The 19,736-nt window shown below is 53.0% G+C and overlaps 1 protein-coding gene and 1 long non-coding RNA gene across 2 annotated transcripts in view; one reads left to right on the top strand and one right to left on the bottom strand.

The window, feature by feature from the left end:
• Window positions 1–1,011: 1,011 nt before the first annotated feature.
• LOC149913761 (uncharacterized) lies at window positions 1,012–7,360 on the bottom strand. Its single transcript, XR_016461010.1, has 2 exons — window positions 3,621–7,360; window positions 1,012–1,800 (listed from the first exon to the last, which is right to left on the bottom strand). It is a non-coding gene; the product is annotated as an uncharacterized LOC149913761 (long non-coding RNA).
• A 327-nt stretch (window positions 7,361–7,687) lies between these two features.
• The window catches only part of DDR1 (discoidin domain receptor tyrosine kinase 1), a 45,741-nt gene continuing 33,692 nt past the window's right edge, over window positions 7,688–19,736 (top strand). Inside the window, exons 1-3 of the mRNA XM_090129000.1 lie at window positions 7,688–7,841; window positions 15,053–15,143; window positions 18,150–18,252. Of these exons, the coding sequence (XP_089985126.1) occupies window positions 15,068–15,143; window positions 18,150–18,252 (179 nt within the window). The 5' untranslated portion in view covers window positions 7,688–7,841; window positions 15,053–15,067. The remainder of the gene's footprint in view (window positions 7,842–15,052; window positions 15,144–18,149; window positions 18,253–19,736) is intronic.

Here is a 19,736-nt window from a genome sequence, read left to right as displayed (position 1 = left end):
GAAATATTTTTCCCCAAATAACCCAATTTCCCCCCCAAATAACCCAAATTTTCAAGAAAATCACCCAATTTGTCAACAAAAGAACCCGATTTTCCCCCAGAATAACTCATTTTCCACCCAAAATACCCCCAATTTTCCCTAAAATATCCATTATTTTCACCCAAAATAACTTCAGTTCTCCCCCCTCAGAACTATTTTCCCACAAATAACCCGATTTCCCCCCAAATAACCCAAATTTTCAACAAAATAACCCAATTTTCCCCCAAAACAACACAATTTTTCCCCAAAATAACATTTTCCCCCCAAAATAACCCAATTTTTCCCCAAAATAACTCATTTTCTACCAAAATAACCCAATTTTCTCCCAAAACAACCCAATTTCCCCCAAAATAACTCATTTTCCACCCAAAATAACCCAATTTTCCCCAAAATAACCCAATTTTGAGCCATTTTCTGGGGTTGAAAAGTCTTTATTGCCACCTCCACCCCATCCCAATGCCACCATTTTGTCCCCATCCCAGTGCCACCATTTTGTCCCCATTTATGTCCCCATTTTGTCCCCCATCTCAATGCCACCATTTTGTCCCCATCCCAATGTCCCCATTTCGTCACCCATTTTGTCCCCAATTTCAATGTCCCCACTTTGTCCTCCATTTTAATGTCACCATTTTGTCCCCATCCCAATGTCCCCATTTTGTCCCCAATTCCAATGTCACCATTTTGTCCCCATTTATGTCCCCATTTTGTCTCCATTTCAATGCCACCATTTTGTCCCCATCCCAATGTCCCCATTTCGTCACCCATTTTGTCCCCAATTCCAATGTCACCATTTTGTCCCCCATTTTGTCTTCCATTTTAGTGCCACCATTTTGTCCCCATCCATGTCCCCATTTTGTCACCCATTTTGTCCCCCATCCCAATGTCACCACTTTGTCCCCCATCCATGTCCCCATTTTGTCCCCCATTTTGTCCCCAATTCCAATGTCCCCATCCCAATGTCACCATTTTGTCCCCAATTTCAATGCCACCATTTCGTCACCAATTCCAATGTCCCCACTTTGTCTCCCATTTTGTCCCCATCCCAATGTCCCCATTTTGTCTCCCATTTTAGTGCCACCATTTTGTCCCCATCCCAATGTCACCATTTCATCCCCCATTTTGTCCCTAAATCCAATGTCCCCATTTTGTCCTCCATTTTAAAGTCACCATTTTGTCCCCAATTTCAATTTCACCACTTTGTCCCCCATCCATGTCCCCATTTTGTCACCATTTCAATGCCACCACTTTGTCCCCATCCATGTCCCCATTTCGTCCCCCATTTTGTCCCCAATTTCAATGTCCCCACTTTGTCCTCCATTTTGTCCCCAATTCCAATGTCACCATTTTGTCCCCCATTCCAATGTCCCCATTATTGTCACCATTTCAATGCCACCATTTTTTCCCCAATTTCAATGTCCCCACTTTGTCCTCCATTTCAATGCCACCATTTTGTCCCCATCCCAATGTCCCCATTTCGTCACCCATTTTGTCCCCAATTCCAATGTCACCATTTTGTCCCCCATTGTGTCTTCCATTTTAGTGCCACCATTTTGTCCCCATCCATGTCCCCATTTCGTCATCCATTTTGTCCCCATTTCAATGCCACCATTTTGTCCCCCATCCATGTCCCCATTTTGTCCCCATTTTGTCCCCATTTTGTCCCCCATTTTGTCCCCATCCCTACGTCCCCACTTTGTCCCCATCCCAATGCCACCTTTCTGTCCCCATTTTGTCCCCATCCTGTCGTCCCCACGCCGCCACCTGCAAGAAAACCACGCACAGACCTCAGCCATGACCCCAAATCCCCCATTTCTGACCCCAAAACGTTGGGGGCCCCGTGTCGGAGCAGCACCCGGGGGGACATTGTGACACTTCTGTCCCCCCCCCCTGGGGCCGTCCCCATGTCCTTCTCCCTCCAGTTCTTACGTGGGGGGGCACCGACGGCCGCCCACGCCTTTGTGGGAGGGGTGTCCCCCCACCCCCCCCATTAAACCCCCCCATATCCCACTGTCACCCCCCCCCCCCATTTTAACTCCCCAATGTCCCTCCTGGTGACTTCCCCCCCCCCTTCCCCCCCAAATTGTCCCCATTTTCCCCATGGCCCCCCATCCCCATCCCTGGTGCCCCCATGTCCCCACCCCAGGTCCCTATTATCCCCCCCCAATGTCCCTATTATCCCCCCCCTCAATGTCCCTATTATCTCCCCCCCCCAGGTCCCTATTATCCCCCCCATATCCCCCCAACGTCCCTATTATCCCCCCCCATATCCCCCCCCCAATGTCCCTATTATCCCCCCTCCATACCCCCCCCCAACGTCCCTATTATCCCCCCCCATATCCCCCCCCCAACGTCCCTATTATCCCCCCCCATATCCCCCCCCCCAACATCCCTGTTATCCCCCCCCATATCCCCCTCCCCAACGTTCCTGTTATCCCCCTCCATACCCCCCCCAACGTCCCTATTATCCTCCCCATATCCCCCCCCCCAACGTTCCTATTATCTCCCCCCATATCCCCCCCCTCAATGTCCCTATTATCTCCCCCCCCCCCAGGTCCCTATTATCCCCCCCATATCCCCCCCCCCCAATGTCCCTATTATCCCCCCCCATATCCCCCCCCCCAACGTTCCTGTTATCCCCCCCCATACCCCCCCAATGTTCCTATTATCCTCCCCATATCCCCCCCCCCCAATGTTCCTATTATCTCCCCCCATATCCCCCCCCCCAATGTCCCTATTATCCCCACCCATATCCCCCCCTTCAATGCCCCTATTATCTCCCCCCCCCCAGGTCCCTATTATCCCCCCCATATCCCCCCCCAACGTCCCTATTATCCCCCCCATATCCACCCAACGTCCCTACTATCTCCCCCCATATCCCCCCGATGTCCCCCCCACGTCCCAATATCACCTCCCCCCCCATATCCCAGTGTCCCTCCTGGTGCCCCCAAGCCCCCCATATCCCCCCACTGACCCTATTATCTCCCCCCATACCCCCCCCCAAAACCCCATTTCGCCCCCCACACCCCCCCTATGTCCCCATATCCCCCCAGTGTCCCCCCCCACATCCCAATATCACCCCCCCCATATCCCAGTGTCCCTCCTGGTGCCCCCAAGCCCCCCATATCCCCCCACTGACCCTATTATCTCCCCCCATACCCCCCCCCCCAAACCCCATTTCGCCCCCCACACCCCCCCTATGTCCCCATATCCCCCCAATGTTCCCCCCACATCCCAATATCACCCCCCCCCCCCATATCCCAGTGTCCCTCCTGGTGCCCCCAAGCCCCCCATATCCCCCCACTGACCCTATTATCTCCCCCCATACCCCCCCCCAAACCCCATTTTGCCCCCCACACCCCCCCTATGTCCCCATATCCCCCCAGTGTCCCCCCCCCCCTCCCCCACATCCCAGTGTCCCTCCTGGTGCCCCCAAGCCCCCCATATCCCCCCACTGACCCTATTATCTCCCCCCATACCCCCCCCCCAAAACCCCATTTCGCCCCCCACACCCCCCCTATGTCCCCATATCCCCCCATTCTTCCCCCCCTCCCCCCACAACCCCCCCCCCCCAAAATACCTACCGTAGCCATTCCTCTTCCTCCACCCCAACACTTATAGGGTAGGGCTCTATAGGATCCATAGGATATGTTCCTTCCCCTATAGGGTTTGTGGGGGCTGCTGTATACCGACGGCTCAGATTTTTTAAAGGGGGGGTTGGGGGGGGGGGAGGGATATTAAGAGCCGCCGGCCGTAGGTTTGCCCCCTCCTCACTCTGGGGCCCGACCCCAGAGGGGAGAAACGCATGGGGTCAGCGATTCCTCAAGAGGGGGCCGGGCCCTATAACATTCCCTATAGGATTTATAACCCCACAACCCCTATAGGACCCCACCCATACCCCTATATACCCCCCCCCAAGTGCCCCCAAATAACCATATTTATCCCTATACCCCAATAACCCCAATATACCCCCCCCAATAACCATATTTACCCCCCCCCTACCCCATATATATCCCTGTATCCCATATATGCCCCTCCAGACGCCCCCAAAATGCCCCCAAATAGCCATATTTACCCCTATATCCCATATGTACTCCTCCAGACCCCCCCCCAGATGCCCCCAAATAACCATTTTTACCCCATACCCCATATATGCCCCTCCAGACCCCCCCAAAATGCCCCCAAATCACCATATTTACCCCTATACCCCATATATGCCCCTCCAGACCCCCCCCAAAATGCCCCCAAATAGCCATATTTACCCCTATACCCCATATATGCCCCTCCAGACCCCCCCAAAATGCCCCCAAATAACCATTTTTTGGGGGTATACCCCATATATACCCCCATACACCCCCCCAAAATGCCCCCAAATAACCATTTTTGGGGGTATACCCCATATATACCCCCATACACCCCCCCAAAATCACCATATTTACCCTTATACCCCATATATTCCCCTATACATCCCCCCCAAAATGCCCGCAAATAACCATTTTTGGGGGTATACCCCATATATACCCCCATACACCCCCCCAAATAGCCATATTTACCCCTATACCCCATATATGCCCCTCCAGACCCCCCCAAAATGCCCCCAAATAACCATTTTTTGGGGGTATACCCCATATATACCCCCATACACCCCCCCAAAATGCCCCCAAATAGCCATATTTACCCTTATACCCCATATATTCCCCTATACATCCCCCCCAAAATGCCCCCAAATAGCCATATTTACCCTTATACCCCATATATTCCCCTATACATCCCCCCCAAAATGCCCCCAAATAGCCATATTTACCCCTATACCCCATATATGTCCCTCCAGACCCCCCCAAAATGCCCCCAAATAGCCATATTTACCCCATACCCCATATATGCCCCCATATAACCCCCCAGATGCCCCCAAATAGCCCCTATACCCCATATGTACCCCTCCAGAACCCCCCCCCAACACAGCAATAAACCCACAATTCCCCCCCCCCCACAAAACCCCTATAAACCCCCCCCCCATGCACTCTGATCCCCTACAGATCCCATAAATCCCTCCAGACACCCCCATATATCCCTCAATTTCCCCCCATATATACCCCCTTAGGCCCCCTATATATATCCTCCACCCCCATAAATCCCCTATACTCCCTCCAATCCCCTATAGATCCCCCATAAACCCCTCCAGACCCCAATCCCCCCCTCCAACCCCTACAGATCCCCTATACTCCCTCTGATCCCCTATAGACCCCCCACAGACCCCTCCAGACCCCCAAACCCCCACTCCCAACCCCTATAGATCCCCTATACTCCCTCCGATCCCCTATAGATCCCCCACAGACCCCCTATTCCCCCCTCCCAACCCCTATAGATCCCCTATACTCCCTCAGTTCCCCTATAGACCCCCACAGAGCCCTCCAGACCCCAATCCCCCCTCCCAACCCCTATAGATCCCCTATACTCCCTCCGATCCCCTATAGACCCCCCATACACCCCTCCAGACCCCAATCCCCCCCCAAACCCCTACAGATCCCCTATACTCCCTCAGTTCCCCTATAGACCCCCACAGAGCCCTCCAGACCCCAATCCCCCTTCCCAACCCCTATAGATCCCCTATACTCCCTCCGATCCCCTATAGACCCCCCATACACCCCTCCAAACTCCAATCCCCCCCTCCCAACCCCTATAGATCCCCTATACTCCCTCAGTTCCCCTATAGATCCCCCATAGACCCCTCCAGACCCCTATTCCCCCCTCCCAACCCCTATAGATCCCCTATACTTCCTCCGATCCCCTATAGACCCCCCATAGACCCCTCCAGACCCCCAATCCCCCCCTCCAACCCCTACAGATCCCCTATACTCCCTCCGATCCCCTATAGATCCCCCATACACCCCTCCAGACCCCAATCCCCCCCAAACCCCTACAGATCCCCTATACTCCCTCAGTTCCCCTATAGACCCCCCATACACCCCTCCAAACCCCAATCCCCCCCTCCCAACCCCTATAGATCCCCTATACTCCCTCCAATCCCCTATAGACCCCCCATAAACCCCTCCAGACCCCAATCCCCCCCCAAACCCCTACAGATCCCCTATACTCCCTCAGTTCCCCTATAGACCCCCCATAGACCCCTCCAGACCCCCAATCCCCCCTTCCCAACCCCTATAGATCCCCTATACTCCCTCAGTTCCCCTATAGATCCCCCATAGACCCCTCCAGACCCCTATTCCCCCCTCCCAACCCCTATAGATCCCCTATACTTCCTCCGATCCCCTATAGACCCCCCATACACCCCTCCAGACCCCCAATCCCCCCCTCCAACCCCTACAGATCCCCTATACTCCCTCCGATCCCCTATAGATCCCCCATACACCCCTCCAGACCCCAATCCCCCCCAAACCCCTACAGATCCCCTATACTCCCTCAGTTCCCCTATAGATCCCCCATACACCCCTCCAGACCCCAATCCCCCCTCCCAACCCCTATAGATCCCCTATACTCCCTCCAATCCCCTATAGATCCCCCATAAACCCCTCCAGACCCCAATCCCCCCCCAAACCCCTACAGATCCCCTATACTCCCTCAGTTCCCCTATAGACCCCCCATAGACCCCTCCAGACCCCCAATCCCCCCTTCCCAACCCCTATAGATCCCCTATACTCCCTCCGATCCCCTATAGACCCCCCATACACCCCTCCAGACCCCAATCCCCCCCTCCCAACCCCTATAGATCCCCTATACTCCCTCCGTTCCCCTATAGACCCCCCATAGACCCCTCCAGACCCCAATCCCCCCCAAACCCCTACAGATCCCCTATACTCCCTCCGATCCCCTATAGATCCCCCATAGATCCCTCTGGATACACCAATATACCCCCCCCCCCCTTCCAAACCCTATATACTCCCCAATCCCTTATGGATCCCATAAATATCCCCTTCAGACTCCCCCGACACCCCCACACCCCCCTCCCCATCTCCCCCCCCCAACATATAACCCCAATATACACCCCTATACCCCCATATACCCCCCCATCCCCTATAAATCCCCTATAGATCCCCTACAGATCCCCTACAGATCCCATAGATCCCACCCAGATCCCTCCAGAAACCCCTACAGACCCCCCCCCACGCCCCCATATCCCTCATACCCCGATCTGACCCCATAAACCGCCCCCCCATCCCCCATAGATCCCCCCCTATAGCCCCTATAGGGCCGCCCTTCACCTCCCACCCCGCTCCCATCATGGCGCCCACCGCGAGGGGGGCGTGGCCACGCCCTCCGCCTCTCATTGGCTGCGGAGGGGAAGGGGCGGGGCTGAGGGTGTGGGTGGGGCTTGTGATTGGGCGGGGAGTGGTGAAGGGGCGGGGCTGAGCGGAGTAGCCGGGGCTCGGTGAAGGGGCGGGGCTGAGGGTGTAGGCGGGGTTTGTGATTGGATGGGGCCGGGGGAAGGGGCGGGGCTGAGCGTGTGGATGGGGGTCGTGATTGGACGGAGCTTAGGGAAGAGGCGGGGTTGAGGGGTGGAGGCGGGGCTAGGTGAAGGGGCGGGGCTGAGGGTGTAGGCCGGGCTTGTGATTGGACAGGCTGGAGGAAGGGGCGGGACTGAAGGCGAGAATGGGGCTTGTGATTGGATGAGGCTTGGGCAAGGGGCGGGGCTTGGAAATGGAGCGGAAATGGGGGAAGGGTGGCTAATAGTGGCTAATAATGGCTAATAAATACTAATAATAGGGAAGTGAGTGGTAATGATGGGAGATAATGTCTAATAATGGGGGAACTGCTGCTGATAACGGGGAAATAGGTGCTAATAATAGGTAATTATTTGCTAATAATGGGGAAATTAATGCTAATAATGGGTAATTATTTGCTAATAATGGGGAAATCAATGCTAATAATGGGTAATTATTTGCTAATAATGGGGAAATAGGTGCTAATAATGGGAAATAAAGGGTAATAATGGGGACATGAATGCTAATGATGGCTAATAATGGCTAATAATTGGGAAATAAAGGGTAATAATGGGGACACGAGTGCTAATGATGGCTAATAATTGGTTAATAATGGCTAATAATGGGAAATTATTACTAATAGTGGCCAATAATTGGGATATAGGAAATGAAGTTGAAAAATGACGGCTAATAACGAGGAATATGGGGTTAATAATCGGGAAATAATCGCTAATAATGGGAAATAAAGGATAATAACGGGAAATAAGTGCTAATAATAAGGAAAATAATTGATAATAATGGGGAAATAGCGGGTAATTAATCGCTAATGATGAGGAAGAACCGCAATTAATAGCAGAATAGTTCCTAATAATGACAATTAGGAGCTAATAGTCGTGAAACAGCAGATGATAACGAGGGAATAATTGCTAATAATGAAAATGGAAGAGCAAATAACGGGAAATAGGGAGTAAGAAACGGGGAAGGGTAATTAATAATGCTAATAATGAGAAAATAACTCCTAATAATGGGACCCGGAGGGTTGTATTGGGGAAATAATAATTAATAGTAGGGGTATAATTGCTAATAATGCAGGAATAAGTGTAAGTAATGGGGAATATCAGCTAATAATGGGGAAATAGCAGCTAATAATGGGGAATTATTGCTAATAATGGGGAAATAGCTGCTAATAATGGGGAAATAACTGTTAATAATGGGGAATAATTGCTAATAATATGGGAATAGCTGCTAATAATGGGGAAATAGCTGCTAATAATGGGGAATAATTGCTAATAATATGGGAATAGCTGCTAATAATGGGGAAATAGCTGCTAATAATGGGGAATAATTGCTAATAATACGGGAATAGCTGCTAATAATGGGGAAATAGCTGCTAATAATGGGGAATAATTGCTAATAATATGGGAATAGCTGCTAATAATGGGGAAATAGCTGCTAATAATGGGGAATAATTGCTAATAATACGGGAATAGCTGCTAATAATGGGGAATAATTGCTAATAATATGGGAATAGCTGCTAATAATGGGGAATAATTGCTAATAATGTGGAAATAGCTGCTAATAATGGCGAAATAACTGCAAATATTGGGGAAATAACTGCTAATAATGTGAAAATAACTGGAAATAATGGGGAAATAACCACTATTAATCGGGAAATAGCTGCTAATAATGGGGAATAACTGCTAATAATGTGGAAATAGCTGCTAATAATGGGGAAATAACCCCTAATAATGGGGAAATAACTGCTAATAATGGGGAATATCAGCTAATAATGGGGAAATAACTGCTAATAATGGGGAATAACTGCAAATATTGGGGAAATAACTGCAAATAATGGGGAATAACTGTAAATAATGGGGATATTATCTCTAATAATGGGGAAATAACAGCAAATAATGTAGAAATAATAGCTAATAATGTGAAAATAGCTGCTAATAATGTGGGAAAAGCTGGAAATAATGGGGAATAACCGCTAATAATGGGGAAATAACTGCAAATAATGTGGAAATAATTGCTAATAATGTGAAAATAACTGCTAATAATGGGGTATATCAGCTAATAATGGGGAAATACCCGCTACTAATGTGGAAATAATTGCTAATAATGGGGAAATAACTGCTAATAATGGGGAATATCAGCTAATAATGTGGAAATAACTGCTAATAATGCAAAAATAACTGCTAATAACGGGGGGGAAACACCAAACATTGCAAAAATTAGAACCAAATCTTCTGTACCCGGGGGATGGGGGGGGGGGAAGATGACACCAAACACCGGAATTCCCCCCACCCCACAGCTGTTCCCACCCCACAGCTGTTCCCCTCCCCCGACAGCTGTGGGGGAACAAAGGGGCGACCCCCCCCCCCGTCTCCCACCCCATGTATTTATAGGGTCGAGACGTGCGCTCATCCTACAGCCATTTGGGGGGAGGGCACAATGGGGACCCTCTGAGGGGGACCCCCGGTATTTGGGACCCCCCCCTTAGGGGGGGTTGGGGGGGGAGGAGGAGCACATAAGGGGCAGTTTTGGGGTTTTCTGCCCCAAAAAAGTGGTTTCAAGGGACCCCAAAAAGGGCAGTTTTGGGATTTCCCCAAAAAATTCGTTTCAAGGGACCCCAAAAAGGGACATTTTGGGGTTTTCTTCCCCAAAAAAGTGGTTTCAAGGGACACCAAAAAAGGACATTTTGGGGTTTTCTTCCCCAAAAAAGTCGTTTCAAGGGGCTCCTAAAAGGGCATTTTGTGGGGGATTCATCCCAAAAAAGTGGTTTCAAGGGACCCCAGAAAGGGCAGTTTTGGGATTTCCCCAAAAAAGTGGTTTCAAGGCACCCCAAAAAGGGCAGTTTTTGGGGTTTTCTCCCCCAAAAAAGTGGTTTCAAGGGACCCCAAAAAGGGCATTTGGGATATTTCTCCAAAAAGTTCATTTCAAGGCACCCCAAAAAGGGCAGTTTTGGGGTTTTCTTCCCAAAAAAGTGGTTTCAAGGGGCTCTAAAAAGGGCATTTTTGGGATTTCCCAAAAAAATTGGTTTCAAGGGACTCCAAAAAGGGTAGTTTTGGGGTTTTCTTCCCCCAAAAAAGTGGTTTCAAGGGACACCAAAAAGGGCATTTTGGAGGAGATTCCATAAAAAATTAGTTTCAAGGGACCCCAAAAAGGGCATTTTTGGGATTTCCCCCCAAAAATTTGTTTCAAGGCACCAGAAAAAGGTCAATCTTGGGGGGATTCCATTGAAAATTAGTTTCAAGGGATCCCAAAAAGGGCCATTTTGGGGGATTCATCCCAAAAAAGTGGTTTCAAGGCAACCTAAAAAGGACATTTTTGGGGTTTCCCCAAAAAAGTGGTTTCAAGGGACCCCAAAAAGGGCAATTTTGGGGGGATTCCCTAAAAAAATAGTTTCAAGGAACCTCAAAAAAGGCAATTTTGGGGGATTCATTCAAAAAAAGTGGTTTCAAGGGACCCCAAAAAGGGCATTTTGGAGGGGATTCAAAAAAACATTTATTTCAGGGCACCCCAAAAAGGACATTTTTGGGGTTTCCCCAAAAAATTAGTTTCAAGGGACCCCAAAAAGGGCAATTTTGGGGAATTCATCCCAAAAGAGTGGTTTCAGGGGACTCCAAAAAGGGCAATTCTGGGGTTTACCCCCCAAAAAATGGTTTCAAGGGACCCCAAAAAGGGCAGTTTTGGGGTTTCCCCCAAAAAGTGGTTTCAAGGGACCCCAAAAAGGGCATATTTGGGGGGGGTTCCCCAAAAAATTGGTTTCAATGGATCCCAAAAGGGCAATTTTGGCGTTTCCCCCAAAAAAGTTTGTCAAGGGACCCCAAAAAGAACATTTTTAGGGTTTCCCCAAAAAAAGTGGTTTTAAGGGACCCCAAAAAGTGTAATTTTGGGGGATTCATCCCAAAAAAGTGGTGTCAAGTGGCCCCAAAAAGGGCAGTTTTAGGATTTCCCCCCAAAAAAGTGGTTTCAAGGGACCCCAAAAGGCCAATTTTGGGGGGATTCATCCCAAAAAAGTGGTTTTAAGGGACCCCAAAAGGCCAATTTTGGGGGGATTCATCCCAAAAAAGTGGTTTCAAGGGACCCCAAAAAGGGTATTTTGGGGAATTCCCATAAAAATGGTTTCAAGCATCCCTAAAAAACTCAATTTTGGTGATTCCCCCCCAAAACTGATCTCAAGGTTCCCTAAAAAGTGCAATTTTTAGTATTCCCCCCAAAAAAATCGTTTCGAGGGGCCCCCAAAATCGACATTTTTGGGGATTCCCCCTAAAAAATTCTTTTCAAGTCTCCCCCCAATGAGAATTTTGGGGGGATTCCCCCAAAATTTTGGTGTTCCCTACAAAAGGTGGGGGGGGGGATGCCAAAAAAAGGCCATTTTTGAGGAATCGTTGTTTTGGGGTTTCCCATTTTTGGGGCGTTTTCCACTCTTTTTGGGATTTTCCCATTCTTTTAGGGTTTTCCCCATTCTTTTTGGGATTTCCCCATTCTTTTGGGGTTCCCCCCCCCGTTCGGGGCTCCCGACCCCCCCTTCGGTCCCCCCACCCCATTGAAGGGGGAGGGGGGAGAGGGAGGGGATGGGGGGGGGGTGAGGGGGGGAACCCAGAGGAGTGGAGAGGGAGAGGAGCGAGGTGGGAACTGGGGGAAACTGGGAGCTTACTGGGAGGCGCTGGGGGGCACTGGGGGGAAACTGGGAGGGACTGGGGAGGGTATTGAGGGGCAACTGGTGGGCTACTGGGAGGGAAGTGGGAGATAATGGGGGGCAATGGGGGGAACTGGGAGGGACTGGGGGGAACTGGTGGGCTACTGGGAGGGAAGTGGGAGATAATGGGGGGCACTGGGGGGAACTGGGAGGGACTGGGGGGGAACTGGGAGATAATGGGAGGGAACTGGGGGATAATGGGAAGCAATGGGGGGAACTGGGGTGAACTGGGGGGAACTGGGAGATAATGGGAGGGAACTGGGGGATAATGGGAAGCAATGGGGGGGACTGGGAGGGACTGGGGGGCAACTGGGACGGAAGTGGGAGATAATGGGGGGCAGTGGGGGGAACTGGGAGGGACAGGGGGCAACTGGGAGATAAGGGGAGGGAACTGGGAGATAATGGGGAGCAATGGGGGGAACTGGGAGGAACTGGGGGGGGAACTGGGAGATAATGGGAGGGAACTGGGAGATTATGGGAGGGAACTGGGGGATAATGGGAAGCAATGGGGGGAACTGGGAGGAACTGGGGGGGGAACTGGGAGATAATGGGAGGGAACTGGGGGATAATGGGAAGCAATGGGGGGAACTGGGAGGGACTGGGGGGGGAACTGGGAGATAATGGGAGGGAACTGGGAGATAATGGAAGCAATGGGGAACTGGGAGGGAACTGGTGGGCTACTGGGAGGGAAGTGGGAGATAATGGGGGGCACTGGGGGGAACTGGGAGGGACTGGGGGGGAACTGGGAGATAATGGGTGGGAACTGGGGGATAATGGGAAGCAATGGGGGAACTGGGAGGAACTGGGGGGGAACTGGGAGATAATGGGAGGGAACTGGGAGATAATGGGAAGCAATGGGGGAACTGGGAGGGACTGGGGGGAACTGGTGGGCTACTGGGAGGGAAGTGGGAGATAATGGGGGGCCCTGGGGGGAACTGGGAGGGACTGGGGGGGGAGTTGAGTGGCAACTGGTGGGCTACTGGGGGGGAACTGGGGGATAATGGGAAGCAATGGGGGGAACTGGGAGGGACTGGGGGGAACTGGGAGATAATGGGAGGGAACTGGGGGATAATGGGAAGCAATGGGGGAACTGGGAGGGACTGGGGGGGAACTGGGAGATAATGGGAGGGAACTGGGAGATAATGGGGAGGACTGGGGGGTACTGGGAGGGACTGGGGGGGGAACTGGGAGATAATGGGAGGGAACTGGGTGATAATGGAAGCAATGGGTGAACTGGGGAGAACTGGGAAGCAATGGGGGGAACTGGGAGGGACTGGGGGGGAACTGGGAGATAATGGGAGGGAACTGGGGGATAATGGAAGCAATGGGGGAACTGGGAGGGACTGGGAGGACTGGTGGGCTACTGGGAGGGAACTGGGGGATAATGGGAAGCAATGGGGAACTGGGAGGAACTGGGGGGGAACTGGGAGATAATGGGAGGGAACTGGGGGATAATGGGAAGCAATGGGTGAACTGGGGGGAACTGGGAAGCAATGGGGGGAACTGGGAGGGACTGGGGGGGAACTGGGAGATAATGGGAGGGAACTGGGGGATAATGGAAGCAATGGGGGAACTGGGGGGAACTGGTGGGCTACTGGGAGGGAACTGGGGGATAATGGGAAGCAATGGGGGGAACTGGGAGGGACTGGGGGGAACTGGGAGATAATGGGAGGGAACTGGGATATAATGGGAGGGAACTGGTGGGATAATGGAAGCAATGGGGGGGAACTGGGAGGAACTGGGGGGGGAACTGGGAGATAATGGGAGGGAACTGGGGGATAAGGGAAGCAATGGGGGAACTGGGAGGAACTGGGGGGGAACTGGGAGATAATGGGAGGGAACTGGGGGATAATGGGAAGCAATGGGGGGATCTGGGAGGGACTGGGGGGAACTGGTGGGCTACTGGGAGGGAAGTGGGAGATAATGGGGGGCACTGGGGGAACTGGGAGGAACTGGGGGGGAACTGGGAGATAATGGGAGGGAACTGGGGGATAATGGGAAGCAATGGGGGGGAACTGGGAGGAACTGGGGGGGGAACTGGGAGATAATGGGAGGGAACTGGGAGATAATGGGAGGGAACTGGGGGATAATGGGAAGCAATGGGGGGAACTGGGAGGGACTGGGGGGAACTGGTGGGCTACTGGGAGGGAAGTGGGAGATAATGGGGGACACTGGGGGAACTGGGAGGAACTGGGGGGGAACTGGGAGATAATGGGAGGGAACTGGGTGATAATGGGAAGCAATGGGGGGGAACTGGGAGGAACTGGGGGGGGGAACTGGGAGATAATGGGAGGGAACTGGGAGATAATGGGAGGGAACTGGGAGATAATGGGAAGCAATGGGGGAACTGGGAGGGACTTGGGGGGGAACTGGGAGATAATGGGAGGGAACTGGGGGATAATGGGAAGCAATGGGGGGAACTGGGAGGGACTGGGGGGGGAACTGGGAGATAATGGGAGGGAACTGGGGGATAATGGAAGCAATGGGGGAACTGGGGGGAACTGGGGGGAACTGGTGGGCTACTGGGAGGGAACTGGGAGATAATGGGGGGCACTGGGGGGAACTGGGAGGGACTGGGGGGAACTGGTGGGCTACTGGGAGGGAACTGGGGGATAATGGGGAGCAATGGGGAACTGGGAGGGACTGGGGGGAACTGGGAGATAATGGGAGGGAACTGGGGGATAATGGGAAGCAATGGGGGAACTGGGAGGGACTGGGGGGGAACTGGGAGATTATGGGAGGGAACTGGGAGATAATGGAAGCAATGGGTGAACTGGGGAGAACTGTGAAGCAATGGGGGGAACTGGGAGGAACTGGGGGGCACTGGGGATTCACCCAGTGACCCCCCCCCCCCTTTTATTACTCTCTGCAGATCCGGGGGGGGGCGATGATGGGGGTCCCGCTGCCCCTCCCCCTCCTGGTGTTGCTGCCTGCGGTGGGGGTGGGGCTGAACCTGGACCTGGGTGAGACCTATGGGGGGGGGTTTAAAAGGGGGGGGGGGGATCTATGGATCCTATAGGGGATGTAAAAGGTGGGAAAGGGGGGGCGTATTGGGGATCTGTAGGGCCCATAGGGTTGATAAGGGATCATAAGGGACCTATGGGGTCCATATGGGACCGGTAAGATCCATAGGGGGCTATGGGGATGCTATGGGGTCTATAGGGTTGATAAGGGGCCATAAGGGACGTATGGGGGCCATAAAGGGCTCTGGGGGTCTGTATGGGACCAATAGGATCCACAGGGGGCTATGGGGATGCTATGGGGTCTATAGGGTTGATAAGGGACCATAATGACCTATGGGGACCATAAAGGGCTCTGGGGGTCTGTATGGGACTGGTAAGATCCATAGGGGGCTATGGGGATGCTATGGGGTCCATAGGGTTGATAAGGGACCATAAGGGACCTATGGGGGCCATAGGGTTCATAGGAGACTACAAAGGACCTATATGGACCATAGAGGGCTCTGGGGGTCCATATGGGACCAATAGGATCCATAGGGGGCTATGGGGACGCTATGGGGTCCATAGGGTTGATAAGGGGCCATAATGACCTATGGGGGCCGTAAAGGGCTCTGGGGTCTATATGGGACCAATAAGATCCATAGGGGGCTATGGGGATGCTATGGGGTCCATAGGGTTGATAAGGGACCATAAGGGACCTATGGGGGCCATAGGGTTCATAGGAGACTACAAAGGACCTATATGGACCATAGAGGGCTCTGGGGGTCCATATGGGACCAATAGGATCCATAGGGGGCTATGGGGACGCTATGGGGTCCATAGGGTTGATAAGGGGCCATAATGACCTATGGGGGCCGTAAAGGGCTCTGGGGTCTATATGGGACCAATAAGATCCATAGGGGGCTATGGGGATGCTATGGGGTCTATAGGGTTGATAAGGGGCCATAAGGGACCTATGGGGGCCATAGGGTCCATAGAAGACTACAAAGGACCTATAGGGACCATAGAGGGCTCTGGGGGTCCATATGGGACCGGTAAGATCCATAGGAGGCTATGGGGACGCTATGGGGTCCATAGGATTGATAAGGGACCATAAGGGTCCTATGGGGGCCATAGGGTCCATAGGAGACTACAAAGGACCTATAGGGACCATAGAGGGCTCTGGGGGTCCATATGGGACCAATAGGATCCATAGGGGGCTATGGGGATGCTATGGGGTCTATAGGGTTGATAAGGGGCCATAAGGGTCCTATGGGGGCCATAGGGTTCATAGAGGCTACACAGGACCTATAGGGGCCATAGAGGGCTCTGGGGGTCCATATGGGACCGGTAAGATCCATAGGGGGCTATGGGGATGCTATGGGGTCCATAGGATTGATAAGGGACCATAAGGGTCCTATGGGGGCCATAGGGTCCATAGGAGACTACAAAGGACCTATAGGGGCCATAGAAGGCTCTGGTGGTCCACATGGGGAATATAGGGGATCCACAGGGGGCTATGGGGATGCTATGGGGTCCATAGGGTTGATAAGGGACCATAAGGGTCCTATGGGGGCCATAGGGTCCATAGAAGACTACAAAGGACCTATAGGGACCATAGAGGGCTCTGGGGGTCCATATGGGACCAATAGGATCCATAGGGGGCTATGGGGATGCTATGGGGTCTATAGGGTTGATAAGGGGCCATAAGGGACCTATGGGGACCATAGAGGGCTCTGGGGGTCCATATGGGACCGGTAAGATCCATAGGGGGCTATGGGGATGCTATGGGGTCTATAGGGTTGATAAGGGGCCATAAGGGACCTATAGGGTCCATAGGGTTCATAGAAGGTTTCCAGGGACCTATAGGGGCCATAGGGTGCTCTGGGGGTCCATATGGGACCTATGGTGATCCCCACCGATGTCCCCACCAATGATGTCCCCATTGATGTCCCCACGATGTCCCCTGATGTCCCTATTGATGTCCCCACTGATGATGTCCCCACTGATGTCCCCCTGATGTCTCCACAATGTCCCCACTGAGGTCCCCACTGATGTCCCCACGATGTCCCCACCCCCGTGATGATGTCCTCACTGATGATGTCCCCATTGATGTCCCCACCGATGATGTCCCCATTGATGTCCCCATGATGTTCCCACTAATGTCCCTATTGATGTCCCCACTGATGTCCCCCTGATGTCTCCACAATGTCCCCACTGATGTCCCCATGATGTCCCCATCCCCATGACGATGTCCCCACCAATGATGTCCCTACAATGTCCCCATTGATGTCCCCCCATTGTCCCCTGATGTCCCCCTGATATCCCTTCATGTCCCCATGATGTCCCCATCCCCATGACGATGTCCCCACCATTGATGTCCCCACGATGTCCCCATTGATGTCCCCCGATGTCCCTTCACATCCCCATGATGTCCCCATCCCCATGACGATGTCCCCACCAATGATGTCCCCACAATGTCCCCATTGATGTCCCCCTGATGTCCCTATTAATGTCCTCCTGATGTCCCTTGATGTCCCCATAGTGTCCCCATCCCCATGATGATGTCCCCACTAATGATGTCCCCCGATGTCCCTTCACATCCCCATGATGTCCCCATCCCCATGACGATGTCCCCACCATTGATGTCCCCACCATTGATGTCCCCATTGATGTCCCCCCACTGTCCCCTGATGTCCCCCTGATGTCCTCTTGACGTCCCCACCCCCCATGATGATGTCCCCATGCTGTCCCCATGCTGTCCCCTGATGCCATCCCCTGATGTCCCCCCATTGTCCCCTGATGTCCCCCTGATGTCCCTTCATGTCCCCGTGATGTCCCCATCCCCATGACGATGTCCCCACCATTGATGTCCCCACGATGTCCCCATTGATGTCCCCCCAATGTCCCCTGATGTCCCCCTGATGTCCTCTTGACGTCCCCACCCCCCATGATGACGTCCCCATGCTGTCCCCACGCTCTCCCATGATGTCCCCATGCTGTCCCCTGATGTCCCCTGCTGTCCCCCAGCCCGCTGTCGCTTTGCCCTGGGCATGCAGGACGGTTCCATCCCCGACAGCCACCTCTCAGCCTCCAGCTCCTGGTCCGACTCCACCGCTGCACAGCACGGCCGGTAGGACCAGTATAAACCAGTATAGACCAGTATAAACCAGTATAAACCACTATAGACCAGTATAAACCACTATAGACCAGTATAGGCCACTGCACACCAGTACAGACCAATACAAACCAATTCAGCCCATCACGACCCCAAGATGTCCCCATGCCCCCCAGGGATGACCCCAAGATGTCCCCAAGTTGTCCCCCCAGGATTTGCATCCCCCAAATGTCCCCATGTCCCCAAGGTGTCCCCAAGATACTCCCAGGATGTTCCCATGTCCCCACGATGTCCCCAAGATGTTCTCAGTCCCCACGTCCCCACGATGTCCCCAAGGTGTCCCCAAGGTATCCCCATGCCCCCAGTGGTGACCCCAGGTGTCCCCATGTCCCCAACATGTCCCCATAGGATTCACATCCCCCAAGATGTCCCCAAGATGTCCCCATGTCCCCCCAGGACTCACTTCTCCCCCAAATGTCCCCACGTCCCCAAGATGTCCCCCTAAGTTTCTCATCCCCCAAGATGTCCCCAAGGTGTCCCCATGTCCCCCTATGAATCACTACTCCCCCAAATGTCCCCACGTCCCCAAGATGTCCCCCTAAATTTCACATCCCCCAAATGTCCCCACGTCCCCAAGATGTCCCCCTAAATTTCACATCCCCCAAATGTCCCCATGTCCCCAAGATGTCCCCAAGATGTCCCCCCAGGACTCACTTGTCCCCCAAATGTCCCCATGTCCCCAAGTTGTCCTCCTAAGTTTCTCATCCCCCAAATGTCCCCAAGATGTCCCCATGTCCCCCCAGGACTCACTTCTCCCCCAAACATCCCCATGTCCCCAAGTTGTCCTCCTAAGTTTCTCATCCCCCAAGATGTCCCCAAGATGTCCCCATGTCCCCCCAGGACTCACTTCTCCCCCAAATGTCCCCATGTCCCCAAGTTGTCCTCCTAAGTTTCTCATCCCCCAAGTTGTCCCCAAGATGTCCCCATGTCCCCCCAGGACTCACTTCTTCCCCAAATGTCCCCATGTCACCAAGATGTCCCCCCAGGATTTGCATCCCCCAAATGTCCCCAAGATGTCCCCATGTCCCCCCAGGACTCACTTCTTCTCCAAATGTCCCCACGTCCCCAATCTGTCCCCCTAAATTTCACATCCCCCAAACATCCCCATGTCCCCAAGATGTCCCCTTACATTTCACATCCCCCAAATGTCCCCACGTCCCCAAGATGTCCCCCTAAGTTTCTCATCCCCCAAGATGTCCCCAAGATGTCCCCATGTCCCCCCAGGTCTCACTTCTCCCCCAAATGTCCCCATGTCCCCAAGAAGTCCCCCTAAATTTCACATCCCCCAAACATCCCCATGTCCCCACAATGTCCCCCTAAGTTTCTCATCCCCCAAGATGTCCCCAAGATGTCCCCATGTCCCCCCAGGACTCACTTCTCCCCCAAATGTCCCCACGTCCCCAATCTGTCCCCCTAAATTTCACATCCCCCAAACGTCC

Source organism: Phasianus colchicus, chromosome 35 (assembly GCF_987193195.1).
Source record: "Phasianus colchicus chromosome 35, bPhaCol1.hap1.1, whole genome shotgun sequence".
NCBI lineage: Eukaryota > Metazoa > Chordata > Aves > Galliformes > Phasianidae > Phasianus > Phasianus colchicus.
The sequence above is the reverse complement of the archived record's forward strand: the minus strand, read 5'-3'. Positions and strand labels throughout refer to the sequence as shown.